The sequence below is a fragment of the Chrysochloris asiatica genome, unplaced genomic scaffold (assembly GCF_000296735.1).
Source record: "Chrysochloris asiatica unplaced genomic scaffold, ChrAsi1.0 scaffold00079, whole genome shotgun sequence".
NCBI lineage: Eukaryota > Metazoa > Chordata > Mammalia > Afrosoricida > Chrysochloridae > Chrysochloris > Chrysochloris asiatica.
The window spans coordinates 5812266-5829611 of record NW_006408597.1 but is presented as its reverse complement, the minus strand read 5'-3'; the positions used below and the strand labels follow the sequence as shown (position 1 = coordinate 5829611).

General features: G+C 40.2%; 1 protein-coding gene across 2 annotated transcripts in view; it reads left to right on the top strand.

Moving 5' to 3' along the window:
- RGS6 (regulator of G-protein signaling 6) overlaps nucleotides 1-17346 on the top strand; it is an 833734-nt gene that overhangs the window by 507950 nt on the left and 308438 nt on the right. For both annotated transcript variants that reach the window (XM_006865561.1, XM_006865562.1), the window contains exon 2: nucleotides 6795-6894. In XM_006865561.1, the coding sequence (XP_006865623.1) occupies nucleotides 6795-6894 (100 nt within the window). The remainder of the gene's footprint in view (nucleotides 1-6794; nucleotides 6895-17346) is intronic.

Below are 17346 nucleotides of genomic sequence, written 5' to 3'. Positions count from 1 at the left end.
GATCGGGCAGTGTTTTGGTCTGCTGTACATAAGGTTGCTATGAGTCGGCACTGACTCGATGGCACCTAACAACAACAATATTCCATCCTTAATACTTTTATTGGTTTATGACATCAGATCACATAACTGCCAAAGCACTGAGAAAAATGGTCCACTCAAGGTGACCCATATTTGGGAGGAACAGAAGTCAATCCGTTACAATTCCATTGTCTTTTAATTCCATTTTCTTCATGGACTTGGTGATGCTTTCTCATACATTGCAAGCATATGCTCACATCAAATTCAGTAACATCCCTTTAGTTAGGAAAATCACTTGGTCATGGCTAAAAGTCAAGAGGTAGACTCTACTTACCATGAGGCTATGGTGAGGGCTTATATGCATATCCATGCAATGAGTAGTCTAGCAAGTGGACCAACGATGCAGTCTACCCTGACTGTGATACTGCACACTCTTGCTGGTATGTAATCCCTCTTCAGTTAAGAGACTTGACCTCTGTGATTGCCTCAGACCCCTGATGAGTGACGGTGCTCTTTGTACACTGTGTGTCAATATAAGAAAATAGGTCTTCCTCCTTCACAAATTAGATTTTTCAAGATTCAGTAGCATGTGGTAGCAACTAAATAGACAAAACAAAAAAGGAGTCCTCTGCACAACCAGTTCTTCAAATCTAGCCCACATCAGTATAGACTAGCAATTATAATCATTATACCCAATCAGAGACCTAAGGGAGTTGTTGAATTATTGGCTTCCCTCCAATACTCAGTGATTTTTCTAGCTATTCCAAAGAAAACATCCATGTAACTGATGCTTCTGGTTTCAGATAACACACTAGATCAAATGTATAGATTACTTTGTAAATGTGATCATTTCCCTGGAATAGCTCCCCTTAGCTGGTGATAAGGAATGTTTCAAATGTTCTAAATTGTCAGGTTGAATCTCTGAGACTCAAAGAGGGCAGCAGCTGAGACTATTAACATGAATGTGAATAAAGTCTTTCTTATACTGCCATTGAACAGAATACAGGTTTTTTTAGAGAATGGCCCTAGCATGAGGTACCTATCCACTGCCTGAGGGCCTGGGAACATAAGATTCTTTCTTACTACCAGTGTTTCTTAGGGAAACCCAGAAATATCCAAAGAAGAATGGAGGAAGAGTCACATGGTGACCTGGTCTGACTTTCCCAAGAGGGAACATGAATCAAACTTAAAAGCAGCTCAAAGTCGATTCCTATGAAGCAGAAGTCAGACCTGATTCCACCCTACAATCTTCTTCACCTTGTTCTGACACCAACCATCCCTTCCACAGCCCTCTCTGCTTCACATCTGGGGTTTAATAATCAATTGCAATGGCCACACAGAACTCATAACAATACTTAACGTTATGGGGTTTATTAGGAAAGTGAACAGGGTACAATTCAAGATCAAAACCAACTCAGGTCACAGCGGCCCTCCAATCAGAAATGCCTCTTTTCTGCAGGCATGACTCACTCTTGTCTTAGGACTCTCAGCCATGTGGTCCCTTTGCCTCTTCCCTGCTTGGGCAACCTTTACAAAGCTCTATTAGGCAGTGTGTGAATGTCCAAAGGGCACAGTCTTCAAGCCAGTCTCCTGCCCAAAGGCACTCAGCTTTACTCAGTCCACGGACCTAAAGCCCAAAGCTGCTGTGTCTCTCCATGCCACCATCTCTGCCATCACCTCTGCTATTGCTGCTTTTCTCGGTCGGGATCTCACACTCCATTCAGGCACTTCTTTTTGTATGGTCCTGGGGTTGTCTGTTCCGGCTTCTGAGGTGGCTCCTTTTTTAAATTGGCTGGATGGTAATACTAACGAATCCCAGCTTTAGAGTCTTGCATACATTATTTATATGGTCCCATAGACCTGTAGAATAGGAGAGAACTAATCCTTTGCTGTGTTAAATCATCAAGAAATTGGAAGTTATTTCTTGTTACAACTTAACTGACTTATGTTATGGTTATGTTATGTGCCATCGAGCTGGTTTTGAATCATAGTGACCCTGTTGTTGTTGTTGTTGTTGTTGTTGTTGTTGTTGTTAAGTGCCGTCAAGTCAGTTCCGACCCATAGCAACCCTGTAGAGGGTTTCTGAGGAGCAGCTGGTGAGCTAGAACCGCCAACCTTGCAGTTCAAACGGCTTTGCAGTCTGGCGCATTAACCCACAGCGCCACCCCAGGACTCCTGTGTATAAAAGAATAAACCACTGCCCAGTCCTGCCTCATCCTCACAGTTTTTGTTCACTTGAGCCCATTGCTGCTACCACTGTACCAATCCCTCTGGTGGGGGATCTTTCTTTTTTTCGCTGACTCTCCATTTTACCCAGTATAATGTCCTTTCCCAGGAGTCCTGGTGTAGTGCTGTAGGATAAACACTGGATCGCAATGTTGGTTTGAACTGTAAAGTTGGTGGTTCAAATCTACCAGCCACTCCTCAGAAACCCTTTACAGGGTTGCTATGAGTCGGAACCAACTTGACAGCACTAAACAACAACAATGCCCTTCTCTAGGGACTGGCCCTTCCTGATGATATGTCTGAATATGAAAGACAAAGTCTCGCCATCCTTACTTCTAAGCAGCATTCTGGCTGTACTTCTAAACACAGATTTGTTCGTTCTTCTGGCAGTCCATGGCACTTTCAATATTCTTCTCCAACACCGTAACTCCAATGCATCATTTCTCCTATGGTCTTCCTTATTCATTGTCCGGCTTTCACATGCATATGAGGCTATTGAAAATAACATGGTGCACTTCATTCTCAAACTGGTATCTTTGCTCTTGAACGCTTTAAAGAGGCCTTGTGTAGCAGATTTGCCTAATGCAATATGCCACTTGATTTCTTGACTGCTGTTTCCAGGCATGTTAATTGTAGATCCTAGCAAAATTAAGTCTTTGAAAACATTGATCCTTTCTTCATCTATCATGGTCCATTTATCATTACTTATTGGTTCAGTTGTGAGGATTTTTGTTTTTTTGTATTGACCTGTAATCCATACTGAAGGCTGTGGTCTTTGATCTTCATCAGTAATTATCTTAAGTTCTCTTCACTTTCATCAAGCAAGGTTATATCGTCTGGATATTGCAGATTGTTAATGAGCTGTCTCCAACCCTAATGTCATGTTCTTCTTCATATAATCCAGCTTTTCAGATTATTTGCTCAGCATACAGATTGAATAAGTATGATAAAATAATACAGCCCTGGCACACATCTTTCCCGATTTTAAACCATTTAGTATTCTCTTGTTCTGTTCAAATGACTACTTCTTGGTTTGTACAGGTTCCTTATGAGCACAATTAAGTGTTTCGGAATACTCATTCTCCTCAATGTTATCCATAATTTGTCATGATCCACAAAGTTGAAAGTGTTTGCATAGTCAATAAAGCACAAGTAAACATCTTTCTGGTAGTCTCTGCTTTCAGCCAATATCCATCTGACATCAGCAATGATTTCTCTAGTTCTACTTCCTCTTCTGAATCCAGCTTCATTTTCTGGTAGTTCTGTATCAGATGTCCTGTGGCAGCCATTTTTTAATTATCTTCAGAAAAAATTTTACTTGCATGTGATAGTAATGATACTGTTCATTAATTTCCACATTCCACTCGTTGTCTCTGTTTGGAATGAGCACACACATGGATCTCTTCCAATCAGTTGGCCAAAATTTCTTGGCAGAGATAAGTGAGGACCTCCAGTGCTCCATCAGTTTATTGAAGATTTCAATTTGTATTCCATCGATTGCTGGAGCCTTGTTTTTTGTCACTAACTTCTGTGCAGCTTGGATGTCTTCCTTTAGTACCATTGGTTCTTGGTCATATGCTATCTCTTGAAATGGTTTAGCATCGACCATTACTTTTTGGTACAGTGACTCCGTGGATTCTTCCCATCTCCTTTTGATGCTATCGGCATCATTCAATATTTCAAGTAAAGGCTTGAATTTTTTTTTCAATGGAATCTTGCAATATTTCAAGTAAAGGCTTGAATTTTTTTTCTTCAGTTCTTTCAGCTTGAGAACTGCTGAGCATGTTCTTCCATCTTGGTTTACTTACTACAGGTCTTTGCACACTGTATTATAATACCTCACTTTGTCTTCTTGAGCTGCCCTTTGAAATTTTCTGTCAGATCAATTACGTACTCACTTCTTCTATTCAACTTAGCATTTCCATGCTGGAGAGCAAATTTCAGTCTCTTCTGACATCCAATTTGGTCTTTTCTTATTTCCCTGCCTTTTATTGGCCTTTTGCTTACTTCCTCTGTGATGTTCTGATACACATAACTAAACTTTAATTTGTTTATCTAAAAAGTGCAGGTGATGATGTTCTCTATTTTAGAAAGTAATTATGAGGATTAAATAGGAAAATATGTTTATAATACTTAGAAGCCTAAACCTGTTATTTTTCCAACTTAGAGCAACCCCAGATAACAGAGCAGAACTGTCCCATTGAGTTTCCAAGGCTGTAATTTTTGTGGATGCATACTGCCATATCTTTTCCCCACAGAGTGTGTAGTGGGTTCAAACCACTGCCCTTTCAGTTAGTACTTCATCACTGTGCCACCAAGTCTTCCTCCTCATCATGCCTAACACATAATAGATACTTCCTATGTTTTACTGTTGGATATTACTATTCTGCGTGATGATTGTGGTCATGAAATGTTATGTCCTAGTGTTGTCTCTAACGAGTTATCCTTCCAATTGTTAGTCATGTCTTTAAGAAAACCACTTGGCTCAGAGTATAATGCTAGTATGGTAGAATAATTGATCTACAGCTTTCAGAGAATTATAGTTGGTATTTGGTGCCATCGAGTCGGCACTGACTCACAGTGACTTCACATACAACAGACTGAAACCCTGTCCAGTCTGGCACCAACCTCACAATTGTTGCTATGTTTGAGCCCATCGCTTCTCGTTGGGGGTCTTCCTCTTTCTCTCCGCCCCTCCACTTTACCAAACATGATGTCCTTCTCCCGGGACTGGTCCCTTCTGACAATATGTCCGACGTTTGAGAGACGAAGTCTAGGCATCCTGGCCTCCAAGGAGCATTCCAGCTGTACTTTTTTTTTTTTTTTTTTTTAAGAGTATTAGATGCTATTAAAGAAGCACTCAGAATCTATCCTGGTGTTTCAAAGTAATTCCTATTGCTTAGTGGAACATAATGTGGGAGAATCCTAACCTTTTCCCTTCTCCTCTTCTGTAACACCAGTCCCACTGGTCTGTGGCCTTTTTAGAGATTTCTGTATGTTCTTCTGAAAATGTCTTCCTGAGGAATTTTATCCCAATCTAGGTACTTACATCTTTAGTCCATCATGTCTCTGTTTTGTTTTCAGTATATGGACACAGTACCTTAGTTCACCTACCACTCATTTGTCAGTTTGTCATACTGTGGTGGCTTGTGTGTTGCTGGGAATGCCAACAGTATTTGAAATACCAACAGGGCCACCCAATGGTGGATATATCTCAGCCAAGCTTCCAGACTAAAACAGTCCAAGAAGAAGGCAAGGTGAACTGCTTCCCAATATTTAGTCACTGAAAACCTTATTAATAGCAGCAGAACACTGTCTGATAAAGTGCTGAAGGACAAGTCCTTCAGGTTGGAAGGCATTAAGAGCTGCCTCCTCGAAGTAGAGTTGACCATGATGACACAAATGGAATAAAGTTTTGGGGCCCTTCATTTGTTGAGAAGGCACAACACAAAATCAGGGGAAACAGCTGCAAACATCATTAATAATTGGAAAGTGGAGAGTCTGGGAAAAAAAGAGGACCCCCAGTGAGATGGACTGGCACAGTGGCAGCAGCAATGGACTCTCAAGTGTAACAACATTTGTGAGGATGGCACAGGGCTGTGGAGTGTTGCGTTCTATTATGTACAGGATCACTATCACTCAACGGCACCTGACAACAACAACAATCATCCTGTATCACCAAGCCTAGGCTCCAGTCTTCTGTGTACCATCATCTTGCTCCTCACAGTGTAATCTTAAAAGGAGATAATGCTGTGCTTGCATCCCTTCTGCCCTGGCTCACAATGACTAGCTTCATGCCATCCCTTATAACCTCTGAGACTCAGGGCTTTTGATGTCCTGATTCACTTCTTTTCTCTCCCATCTGACTCGGTCTGGATCCTTCTCTGGTCCCAGTAGCAGCCCTGTTTACATGTCCTACAGGCAGTGTCATAGCATATTAGATTGTTGTTGTTGTTAAGTGTCGTTGAGTCAGTTCTGATTCATAGTGATCCAATTCGCAGTTTCTCAGGTTGTAAATCTTTGCTAGAGCAGAAAGTCTCATCTTTCTTCTGTGGAGCAACTGGTGGGCTCGAACCACCAACTTGTGACTCATAGTCCAGTGCCTATCCTACACAGCCACCACAGTCCCAATATATTAAATTAAATCTCGTGAAATTGCCATTTCCAGTTTAATATGGCAATCTTATATGGTTTAACCTATATACAAACCCATTATGGAATAAAGAAGAATTTCATCACATGCATACTGAATGATATGTTGGAGTCCATCAAGAATCCTGATGTCTCTCCCCTTTCCTGCCTTGTTTAACTAGAGAGTTGTTCTTGTAGAACTTGCCTTACATGATTTTATATAACCCCCTGATCTCCCCACACCCAACACCCAACTCATTACAGATATGGATGCTATGTTTATTGACTGACTAGGTGGAGATGTGTCCTGATATCTATTACTAGCATTTATGTTCACACATTTTGGTTATTTATACATGTGCCATTTGCTATTATTTTATGGGAGGATATAATATATTTTATTCTTCAATATATTCCAGATTGAAGACATCGTTACAAAGATGCAAGATGATAAGACAGGAGGTGTGCCTATCAGAACAGTCAAGAGCTTTCTCTCCAAAATCCCCAGCGTCGTCACAGGTAAATATTCTTACAAGTGGCAACAGGAAATGGCAACTGAAGATTTATTTAGTCTAGATTGTGATCTGGGAAGTATCTAAGAGCATTTATAAATTTTAAGATGACACAATCAGTGTACTTCTTAAATAAAAGTGAGTCCTGATTCCTTGTTTGGAAGAAGAAATTACTCTTTGCCAACCATTAAGGATATAGCCTTACCATGCATCCTTTCTATATTCAAGGCTGAGCTAGGGACATAAGTCATCAGCATGTAAGTAGTATTTAAAGCTAGGGGATTGAATTGAGGAGCCCATGACAGGAGTGAGTGCAGATAGAAAGCATAGTCTGAATTTTAAAACCTGGGTACAGCAATATACAGGAGTCAGAGAAAATGAAATATCAGGAAAAATAAGCTGAGAGGGAATAGATGGGGAAGAGGAAAATAGTAACCAGATCTTCTAGAAAATGTTTCCAGGAAGAATAGAATTATCTATTATGTGAACTGCTACTGGTAAATAAGAAAGTTAAGGACTAAGAACTGACAATTGAATTTGTTGTTGTTGTTAAGTGCCATCGAGTCGGTTCCAACGCATAGCGACCCTGAACAGGGTTTCTGAGGTTGTAAATCCTTATGGGAGCAGAAAGCCTCATCTTTCTATCATGGAGCAGCTGGCAGTTTTGAACTGCTGACCTTGCAGTTTGCAGCCCGATTCGTAACCACTACACTTTAGCAACACTAAATTCATTGGCGATCTTAAGTGTACTGTCCATGAAAGTTTGTGGAGCAAAAAGCTTTCTTGGGGTGCATTCAACTCTGAATGGGAGATTTGATGTAATGTAATGAGTGTAATTAATCTTTGAAGGAGTTTTCTTGTAAAAGAAAAAATGCAATAGTATCTGGAGGCAAAATGGTGTCAAAATGTGTTTTGTTTGTTAAAATAATATGAAAGTGACAGTATGTTTGCAGAATGATGAGAATGACTCAGTACATAGTGATAAAAAGTGGTGCAGAGGAACAAGTGGAAATTCAAGTCTTGATACCCAGAGCACATAAGAGAGATGGAATCTAGTGTGCAACTATGCAACTAAGTGTATATCTCTCACTAAAAAAGTGTACAAATCATCCTTAGGAAATGGGTGACCAGAATAGCCACAGTGATACAAATAAGTGGGGAGGTGTAATGGAAGCTTACAGAAGTTCTCTTCTAGGTGTTTTTACCTTCTTAGTAATATGGTAAACAAGGAGCTTGTGATGGTTGAAGTTGAGTGTCAACTTGGCTGGGCCATGATTCTCAGTGGTTCGACAGTTATGTAACGATGTAGTCATCCTCTGTGATGTAATCTGATGTGATCAGCCAATCAGTTATAAGAGGATTAGGGTGGGATGTGACACCCTGTCTCAGGTCACAGCCCTGATCTGATGTAAGGGGAGTTTTGTAGAACAAGAAGATCAAAGGAGAGATAATTGAGCAGAGAAAGAGGGACCTGACTCCTACCAAGAAAGAACTGGGAACAGAGCGCATCATTTAGACCCAGTGTCCCTGTACTGAGAACCTCCTAGATCCAGGGGAAGACTGATGTCAAGACACATGGAGATCTCCAAGGAATACCTGGCCCACAGACACTGAAAGGAGATGAGGACCTTCACTCATAGCCAATAGAGAGAGAGAGTCTTTCCCTAGAGCTAGAGCTAACATGCTGAATTTGGACTTCTAACTTCCTAAACAAAGTGAATAAATGTATGTTTGTTAATGCTATTCACTTGTGGCACTTCTGTTATAGCAGTACTAAATAATTAAGGCAGGGGTGGAGATATTTAATATTTGAGGAGAGATTCTTAGCAATGGAATAATTATTTAGGAGAGTAAAGAGAAATGTTGAAGATTTGAGGAGTGATTCAAAGCTATGGAGTAGTCATTTAGGAGAGTAAAGGAGATTAAATTAGGAAAATAGAGTGCTGATTACTAGGTTGCACTAAGGACCATCTTGAAATAATTTAAAATATTAAAAAGAAAATTGTTTCTCCAGTTGTATTTAGTTCTGTGGTTTGAGCATAGATCAAGAAAGTTGGACTTATTTAAGGCTGTAGAAAGTAAATGAATATGATGAATTGAGAAAGAGGCAAAAAGCAACTAAAATGATTAGCCATTAAATTTTAATTGAGTAAATAAGGAAGGGAAGGAGAGTAAAGAGTAATGCTCACAATAAATTGTAGTTCCAATGGCACAGGACTTTGGGAGTTGGGGGCTAAAATGAGAGAACTGGAAATATAGGAGGTGGTGGTTGTGAAATATAATAAACTGAGATTATGGAGGGTTTGCATTTATTGGTGACAAGGTCTAGGGTATGACCATAGGGATGGAAGATAAGATTATGAAAAGAAAGAGACCAAGGAACTGAGAGATCATGATAATGGAAGGTTGCGCAATATAGATATTGAGATCACTGCTTGGGGAGTGGAGCTCTGATGAAGCACTGCAGGATAATGCACGGACCACAATGTTGGCTTGAACCACAAGGTCGGCAGTTGAAACCCAACAGCTGCTCCTTGAAAACCCTAGACAGAATCGCTGTAAGTCAGGACTGACTCAAGAACACACCACCACCATGTACTAGAAGTGTACCATGTGATAGAAGTACTTTTTGAGCTTGGAGAATACACTGATGAACTTTGCTTGCATGTGTCTAGATTATTTCTCTGAGGAGGTATATTGGTCATGTGCTGCTGCATAACAAACAAAAGTAACTATAAACCGTAAGGGCTTCATTGACTTCTGACTTCTCATGGTCATGATTCCATGAATTGCCAGTTGAGACAGTCTTATGGGAGGCTCACCTGGGATCATTGTCATCTGATGGTTCAGTTGGGTTGTTGTTAGTGACTATAAAGTCAGTTCCTGACTCCTGGAGACCTTGTGTACAACAGAATCAGACATCCATTGGTGGATTTTCACAAGAAGATCCAGGCCTTTCTTCCTAGTCTGCTTAGTTAGTCTGTAAGCGCCACTGAAAGCAGTTCAGCATCAAAGCAACACACGGATGGGTGGTGGCTGTGTTTCAGATGCATTGATTGGGCATGAACCTCAGGTCTCCCACCCCGAAGGCAAGAGTTACTACCACAGAACCCCCAGTGCCTTCTCTACTAAGGCTAGAAGGCCTAACATGGCCTCACTTATTTATTTGACAGTGGTACTCACTGTTTTCTGGGTCTCAGTTCTCCTTCATGTGACCTCTTACCTTCCTGTAGGCTACACTGGGCTTCTTCACAGTCAGTTACAGGGTTTCAATAGAGAATCAGTACAAACTACAAAGTCCAGTGCATTATCATGCAGTGCCACACCAGGAGGTTCATATTAGCAACAACCACAGAACCAAAAGAAACCACATATTTACACCTTGTTGTTGTTGCTAAGTGTCATTGAGTTGGTTCGGATTCATAGTGACCCTGTATAGTGTTTTCAAAGTCTCATCTTTCTCCAAAGGAACAGCTAGTGAGTTCAAACCACAACCTTGTGGCTAGTGGTCCAGTGCTTATCCTATAGAGTCACCAAATTCTTCACCTCATTTAATTCTCACACACACACACACACCCTAAAAGAGAGAAACTTATTATTTCTATTTTATAACTAAGAAAATTGCAAATTCAAAAGTTTAATTAACTTTCCCAAGGCCACATAGCAAATAAGTGGCAGGACATCTTTCTCCAGAATGCACTGTGAAAGGCTAGGAGCAGTAGAACACAGGATATTAGAAGACAAAGGAGAAGATTGATAGGGCTGGACGGTAAGTCAATAAAAATGGGATCTAACAATATAATGGATTAAATGTATTCATTTAAACTTTTCTTTTCAGAAATACCACAAAAATTAGAATAAAGTAATTTGAAAAAATATTTAACTCCAAAGTACTGGTGTGGCACTGCAGGATAATGCACTGGATGGCAAGGTTGGTTTGAACCACAAGGTTGGCAGTTCAAGCTCACCAACCGCTTCTTGGAAACCCTACACAGGGTCACTATGGGTCAGAACTGACTCGATGGCACTTAATAACAACAACAACACTGGGGGTGGTCAAGAACTCTGAAATGTCTGAAATGTCCCCCTACTTGCAAAGTTAGCTTACCAAAGGCTCACAGATGGTGGTAGAAGACATGAAATTCCTGGGTCAGAGAAAACAAAATAGTTTATCACTCACAGCAATAGCAGTAGTCAGAGTAGCAGACCTTTGTGTACCAGTTCCCTGAGCTCCAATCCTGCTGGATAATACAAAGAGGACCAGATGGCACCTGGATGTGCATTACTGGAGAGGTACTCTGAGTTTAGGGGGTTTGGCCCTTTTATAATGGATTATAATTATACCTTTCTCTCTCTTTCAAAGTTATATACTCTACAGACACCCTTGAGAAAATAGTCCAGTGTAAAAGAAAGTCAGTAACAAGATGTTCATATACATGAGGGACTCATCAAGAGTTATCTTCCAACAGAGGAAGAACATAAGAGGAGACAATAGCAACAACATTTAGGAATCTGAAAAGTCAATTAATTAACAGCTCTGAGATAACCTAACCATTTATTGTCAGTGGGAAAAGCTAAGCTCCGTATAGTAGAATCCTCAAAAGGCTGAGAAGCTAGAAACACCAGCAGCGTGTTCTATCTAGTTAAAGTGCATTTCACCAACAGGCTCACATTTTGCCTAACTACTGCATGGAGCAGTCACTACCTCACTGTGTACTGTCCATTTATATTGGTGGTGGTGATGTGCCATGGAGTCGGTTCCAACTCATAGCCACTATGTATAGGGTTTCCCAAGTTGTAAATCTTTACAGGGGCAGAAAGCCTTCATTTATATTAGGGTCCCACATTCGTTGGCATAGCTTAGCTTGAAGTTTAGGTTGTCCCTAAGACAAATCAGAAGAATCTCATGCTCAACTGGTTTACGAGGTCAAACAGGACATTCAGTCAGCAATTGCTATGACACTGGGGACAGTCCACAGTTTTTTTCACAAGAAGTTTGCTCAGCAATGCCAACCAACGTAGCAGGACTTTAATCTACACAAAGGGTACTTGGCAGTCATACACTAAAACAAAGAATTTAGCTATATTGTTGTTGGCTAGAACCACAATTGTTGTCAACTCCATGAGTATTATGTTTAGACCCACATCCAATGCACCAGTTCCAAGCTCTTCATTCCCACCAACCACCTGTGGAGGAAAAATGCTGGAATAGTATTTCAGGAAACCATTATTCCTCTATACCTTCCTAAAGTGGCTCATACGGATGTGGAGAGATACATGAAGAAAAAATCCAGATCACCAAGACCCAGGGCACCAAATCTAAACTTGAAATCCAGGAATACTGGGCAGGTCATGATGCCAATGGAGGCTGTGTTTACACAGAAACACAATCAAGCTCGCATGCAGTAGCTTCCAGCAGACTTTCCAACCATTAGTGAAGCAGCTCGTTTCCCATCAAGAACCAGCAGATACCTTTTCAATTATTTTAGGAGATCTTATCATCATCATTGGACCCTAGTGTGGCACTGGAAGATCAGCACTGAGCTACAAACCACAAGGTTGGCAGTTCAAACCTACCAGCTGCTCATTAGAAACCCTATACAGGGTCATTATGAGTTGGAACTGACTCAGCGTCACTTAACAACAGTCACCACCATTAGAGCTTCTCCTCTACCAACAAGTGCTGGAAATAGCTGGTTCTCTTCTGTATTGAGACCAATTTTTGGTTGTAGGTAAAGTTAAAAGATGAAAAAAGTAGAGCTGATGACCATAATGAGGCTGACTTAACCAACAGTGTCTCATCTCTTGCATGGCTGGACACCAAACTATCTGTACCTTCATGTGACCTACCTCCTCGTGCCTTGTGAGAAGAATAAGCCTCAAACAAACAGCAGGTATTTCAATACAAGATGGCAAGATGCTACAGACAAGTAGTACTAATGATGAAAGTCTTCTGGTGAAATCTGAGAAATGCAAGTTTCTTTTCAAAAACTATATTGATGAAGAATGTATGAGGTGTGCCCTAGTGCATCCAAGACCCTGTCACTGTCAGAAGCTCAGGAAACTGAGTATTACCACTTTCTTAGTGGCATGAGGAAAATCAAAGATGTGAATAGCATTAATCTTCAGGAAGTAGCCCTGAGGAAGGAATATTCTACTGGAAGATTCATCTCTGTACTTTCTAGTTACTATACATGGAGTTGAAAATCTCACCAATTTATCCAAATTATCCCAAAGTTAAAAAAGAAGCAACAGTAACTTAAATGAAATAAGTAAGTACACAGAATTATGTGGATATGTATATTTGTGATGGGTCAGATGAGAAAGCCCAAGTGAGAAATTCCAAACTGAAAACAGTACAGTATAAGGAAAAGAAAGGTATCTGAACAAAATAGGCTTGCTAAAACAAACAAAAAGCAAAAGCTAAAATGAAAGGAAAAAAAAAAAAATAGACCTTGTGACTATAGACTTAAAAGAGAGAATTTGTGAAGGTAGAGATGAAGAGGAAGACATAGTTATTAGCAGAGCAGAACACTGAAATTAAGTTTTCTAGACTTCACAGATGCAATCAAAAGATAACCCAGAAACCAAAAAGAGGAGAGTTCTGTAATAGACTTCAAATGAATTCCTTTCAAGCAGGCTTTGTGGCACATTTGTTTACAACCTTTCTAATGTGTTGGTGCCTAGAACTTGGAATTGATGATATAAGAGGTTGTAGACATTTCTTGACCTTCTGTTTTACAAATTAAATTTATCTGGTAAATTCCTGTAGGACCTAGACAAAGCCTGAACTGAAAGCATCTATTTGGACAGTCTACACTGAAAATGAAAATGCACGCCAGTCCATTTTAGAAAGCTTCTCATCTCACCTCCAGAGGCTTGATATTTCTGAGCAAAACACCCACAAAAAGGGCACCTCACGGCCACCTTACCACTCCCATTTCAGGACAGCCTTCACAGGTCCTTCTTTTTGAACCACAGTTATCAAGATGGTAGTTGGAGCCAAGATGGCGAGGTTGTCAAGTTTCCAGCTTCTGGCCTGGGAGTCCTATCTCTCCCGTCCTGCCCTGGCCATGGTAGATGTATTCTGGGCATAATGTCTGCCAACTTCCAGAGACCAGCCAGCTCATGCAACCTTGCTTATCTGTCATAGAAACTCATTACAGGATGATTCTCTCTCACCTGAATGTCATCAAGAATTTTCCAGGAATGTAGGTGACTAATTCTTCCAGGCTTCCCTCAGAAACACAATTGTCAAGCATGCAGTAGCCATAACGCACCTCTCTTCGTGGCTATTCTTGCAGACAGGAACACTGTCCCAGAAACATGAGGTAATGTGCCCCCAAATCATATAGTTTGGTAGAGGCAGAACCAAGATCAGAATCTGGATTCCTCTCCACTGATGCAATGCTGTTTCCACTACCACAGACTGAAAATTGCAGACTCTTTATTGGATTCTCCCTGAACACGAGAATCCCTTGAGTAGTTTGTTAAAAATTCAGATCCCAGGACCTCCCCATAGGCCTGGATTCAGGAATCTCTATTTTGAGGATCTGCTCTGGTGGTCTAACAGAACTTGTCTGAATTGGATGTGGTTCTGTGGATCAGCACTGGAATTTGAACCACATGGTCAGTAATTGGAACCCACCAGCTGCTCCTCAGAAACACTAACCACAAGGTCAATGGCTCAAACCCACCAGCAACTCCTCAAAAATCATATACAGGGTTGCTATGAATCAGAACCAACTCAATGGCACTTAACACGCTATTTCTTATGAAATTTAATTATGCAAATAATTCTGACCTTCCTACCTATATTTTCTTTCTCTTAATTTATTTCACGTATCTTTTCATTTATTTTATGTTCTGTATTAGGTATGTCTTGATTAGGGTCTTTTAATTCTCTTTGGAACAAGACTGAATTCAAATGAAAAGAAAAACAGAATGATTTTTATTGGTACATTCCTTGTCTTGTTTTACTTCCTGAGGCTGATGCAGAAGTTGAGCAAAAGAGTATCTGTTACACTTTAAGATCAGTATGGCTTTTTTCTTTGAATTGCACTGCCACAAATCTTGGGAAAATCTTTAATTATATTCTACCCACTCTGTGAATGGCCCCCAAGCTTTGTACTCAAAGTGAATATATAACTGGACTTGGTAATATGAACCCTGCATTATGGACTAGCTCTGGTAGCTTAGTGGTTACGGATTGGGCCACTAACCTCAGGGTTAGCAGTTCTAAACTACCAGCTATCACGGGAGAAAGATAAGGCGTTCTGCTCCCATAAAGATTTACAGCCTGGGAAACCCAGTACAGGGTCACTATGAGTTGGAACTGACTCTACAGCACATAACAACAACAAGAATTCTTCTTGTAGTAAAAGAGTAGAAACATCTTTTCTTTAAACAAACAACAACAACAAAAAAAAACGGCCATTGGGTTATTCTCTTCTGGTTAGTCTATTATACGGACAAGAGAGTCCTGGTGTTAAGCACTAGACCACAATCCAGTTTAAACCACAAGGTCAGTGGTTCAAGCCCACTAATCACTCCTTGGAAATCTTATACAGGGTTGTTATGAGTCAGAACAGATTGGACGTCACATAACAGCAACAACAAAAAAGTAGAGGAGAGAGAGAATTAGCATAAATGAAGAGAAATTAACTAAGGATTTTTCAAATGCTAATGAAAGATACTAATCTACAAAGTTAGGAAGCTCAACAATCCTCAAGCAGGAAATAATATAGTCACACCTAAACACATCATGGGAAAACCAAAGACAAAGTTAAAAATTATAAAGACAGATGGCTGATTGGGGAGAAGTGCAGTGAGGATCTCCGTCAGCAATAATACAGAATACCGGATGAAGCAGGTTTAGGGGACAGTCCCAGAACTGTGAACTACATATTAAAGAATATTTAGAAAGTTTGAAGGCTTTTAGCCAGTGAAACTTGTAGCAGAAGCAAGAAAACAAGTGGTTTTTTTCTGATCAGCTGACCTCATTGGCTCCTGGAGCAGCCATCTTGGGTAAGATGGAATGGGGGAAGGATCAGAGCTACCGTGATGCCTGACACATCCTCAAAGATAAAGGTGTGGACATTCTCTCTCTATATATATTTATTTTCTTTCCTCTGTTCATTGAACTCTTGCTGTCTGTGTACCTCCATTCTGGTGACTAGAGAGGGTGCCTGAGTGAGTGGACATCCTCCCATCACTGGAGGGTTCTACTACACAGGCATACAGATCTGCTGAAAACCAAACAGCAGCACAAAATGCCCACAGCTGGCCCTGAACTGTAAATCACTAGGAAAAAGGCCTGAACATTCAACAAAGTAGGAATTGAAGGGAAATTCCTCAATGTAATTAAGAGCATATATACAAAGCCAACACCCAGCATCACTCTCAATGGAGAGAAACTGAAAGCCTTCCCTTTGAAAATAGGAACCAGACAAGGATGCCCATTATCACCACTCCTATTCAATATTGTGTTGGAAGTCTTAGCTAGAGCTATAATGCAAGATAGGGAAATTAAAGGCACCCAAATTTGCAAAGAGGAAGTAAATCTCTTTCTATTTGCAGATGATATGATCCTATACATAGAAAACCCCAAAGACTTAGCAAAAAAAAAACTACTGGGACTCATTGGAAGATTCAACAAAGTGTCAATGTACAAGAACAACATACAAAAATCAGTTGGATTCCTGTATACTAATAATGACAACACTGAAAAGGAAATTTGGAAAATAATATCATTTACAATAGCCACTCAAAGGTTGAAATATTTAGGAAAATGTAATCAGAGAAACAAAGAAAACTACAAAACACTACTTTTCTTTGTATACAAAGAAAACTACAAAACACTACTACAAGAAACCAAAAGAGACTTACAAAAATGGAAATATATACCATGCTCCTGGATAGGAAGACATAACGTTGTGGAAATGTTAATACTACACAAAGTAATCTACACATATAATGCAATCTCAATCCAGGTTCGAATGATATTCTTTAGAGAGATGGAAAAAACAATTACAAACTTTATAATGGAATGGAAAGAGACCCAGGATAAGCAAAGCACTCCTCAAGAAGAACAAGGTTGGAAGCCTCTCACGGCCTGATTTCAAAAGATACTACATGGCTATAGTGGTCAAAAGAGCCAGGTACTGGTACAGTGAAAAATACATAGATCAATGGAACAGAATTGAGAATCCAGAAATTAACCCATACACCTACAGCCAACTGATCTTTAACAAAGGGCCAAAGTACACTGAGTGGGGAAGACATAGTCTCTTCAACAGATGGTGCTGGCAGAACTGGAAATCGAGATGCAAAAGACAGAAACAAGACCTTTGCCTCACTCCATATGCAAAAATCAAATCAGCCTGAATTAAAGACCTAAATGTGAATCCCAGAATTATAAAGGTCATCAATGAAAAAATAGGGACAAATCTAAGGGCTC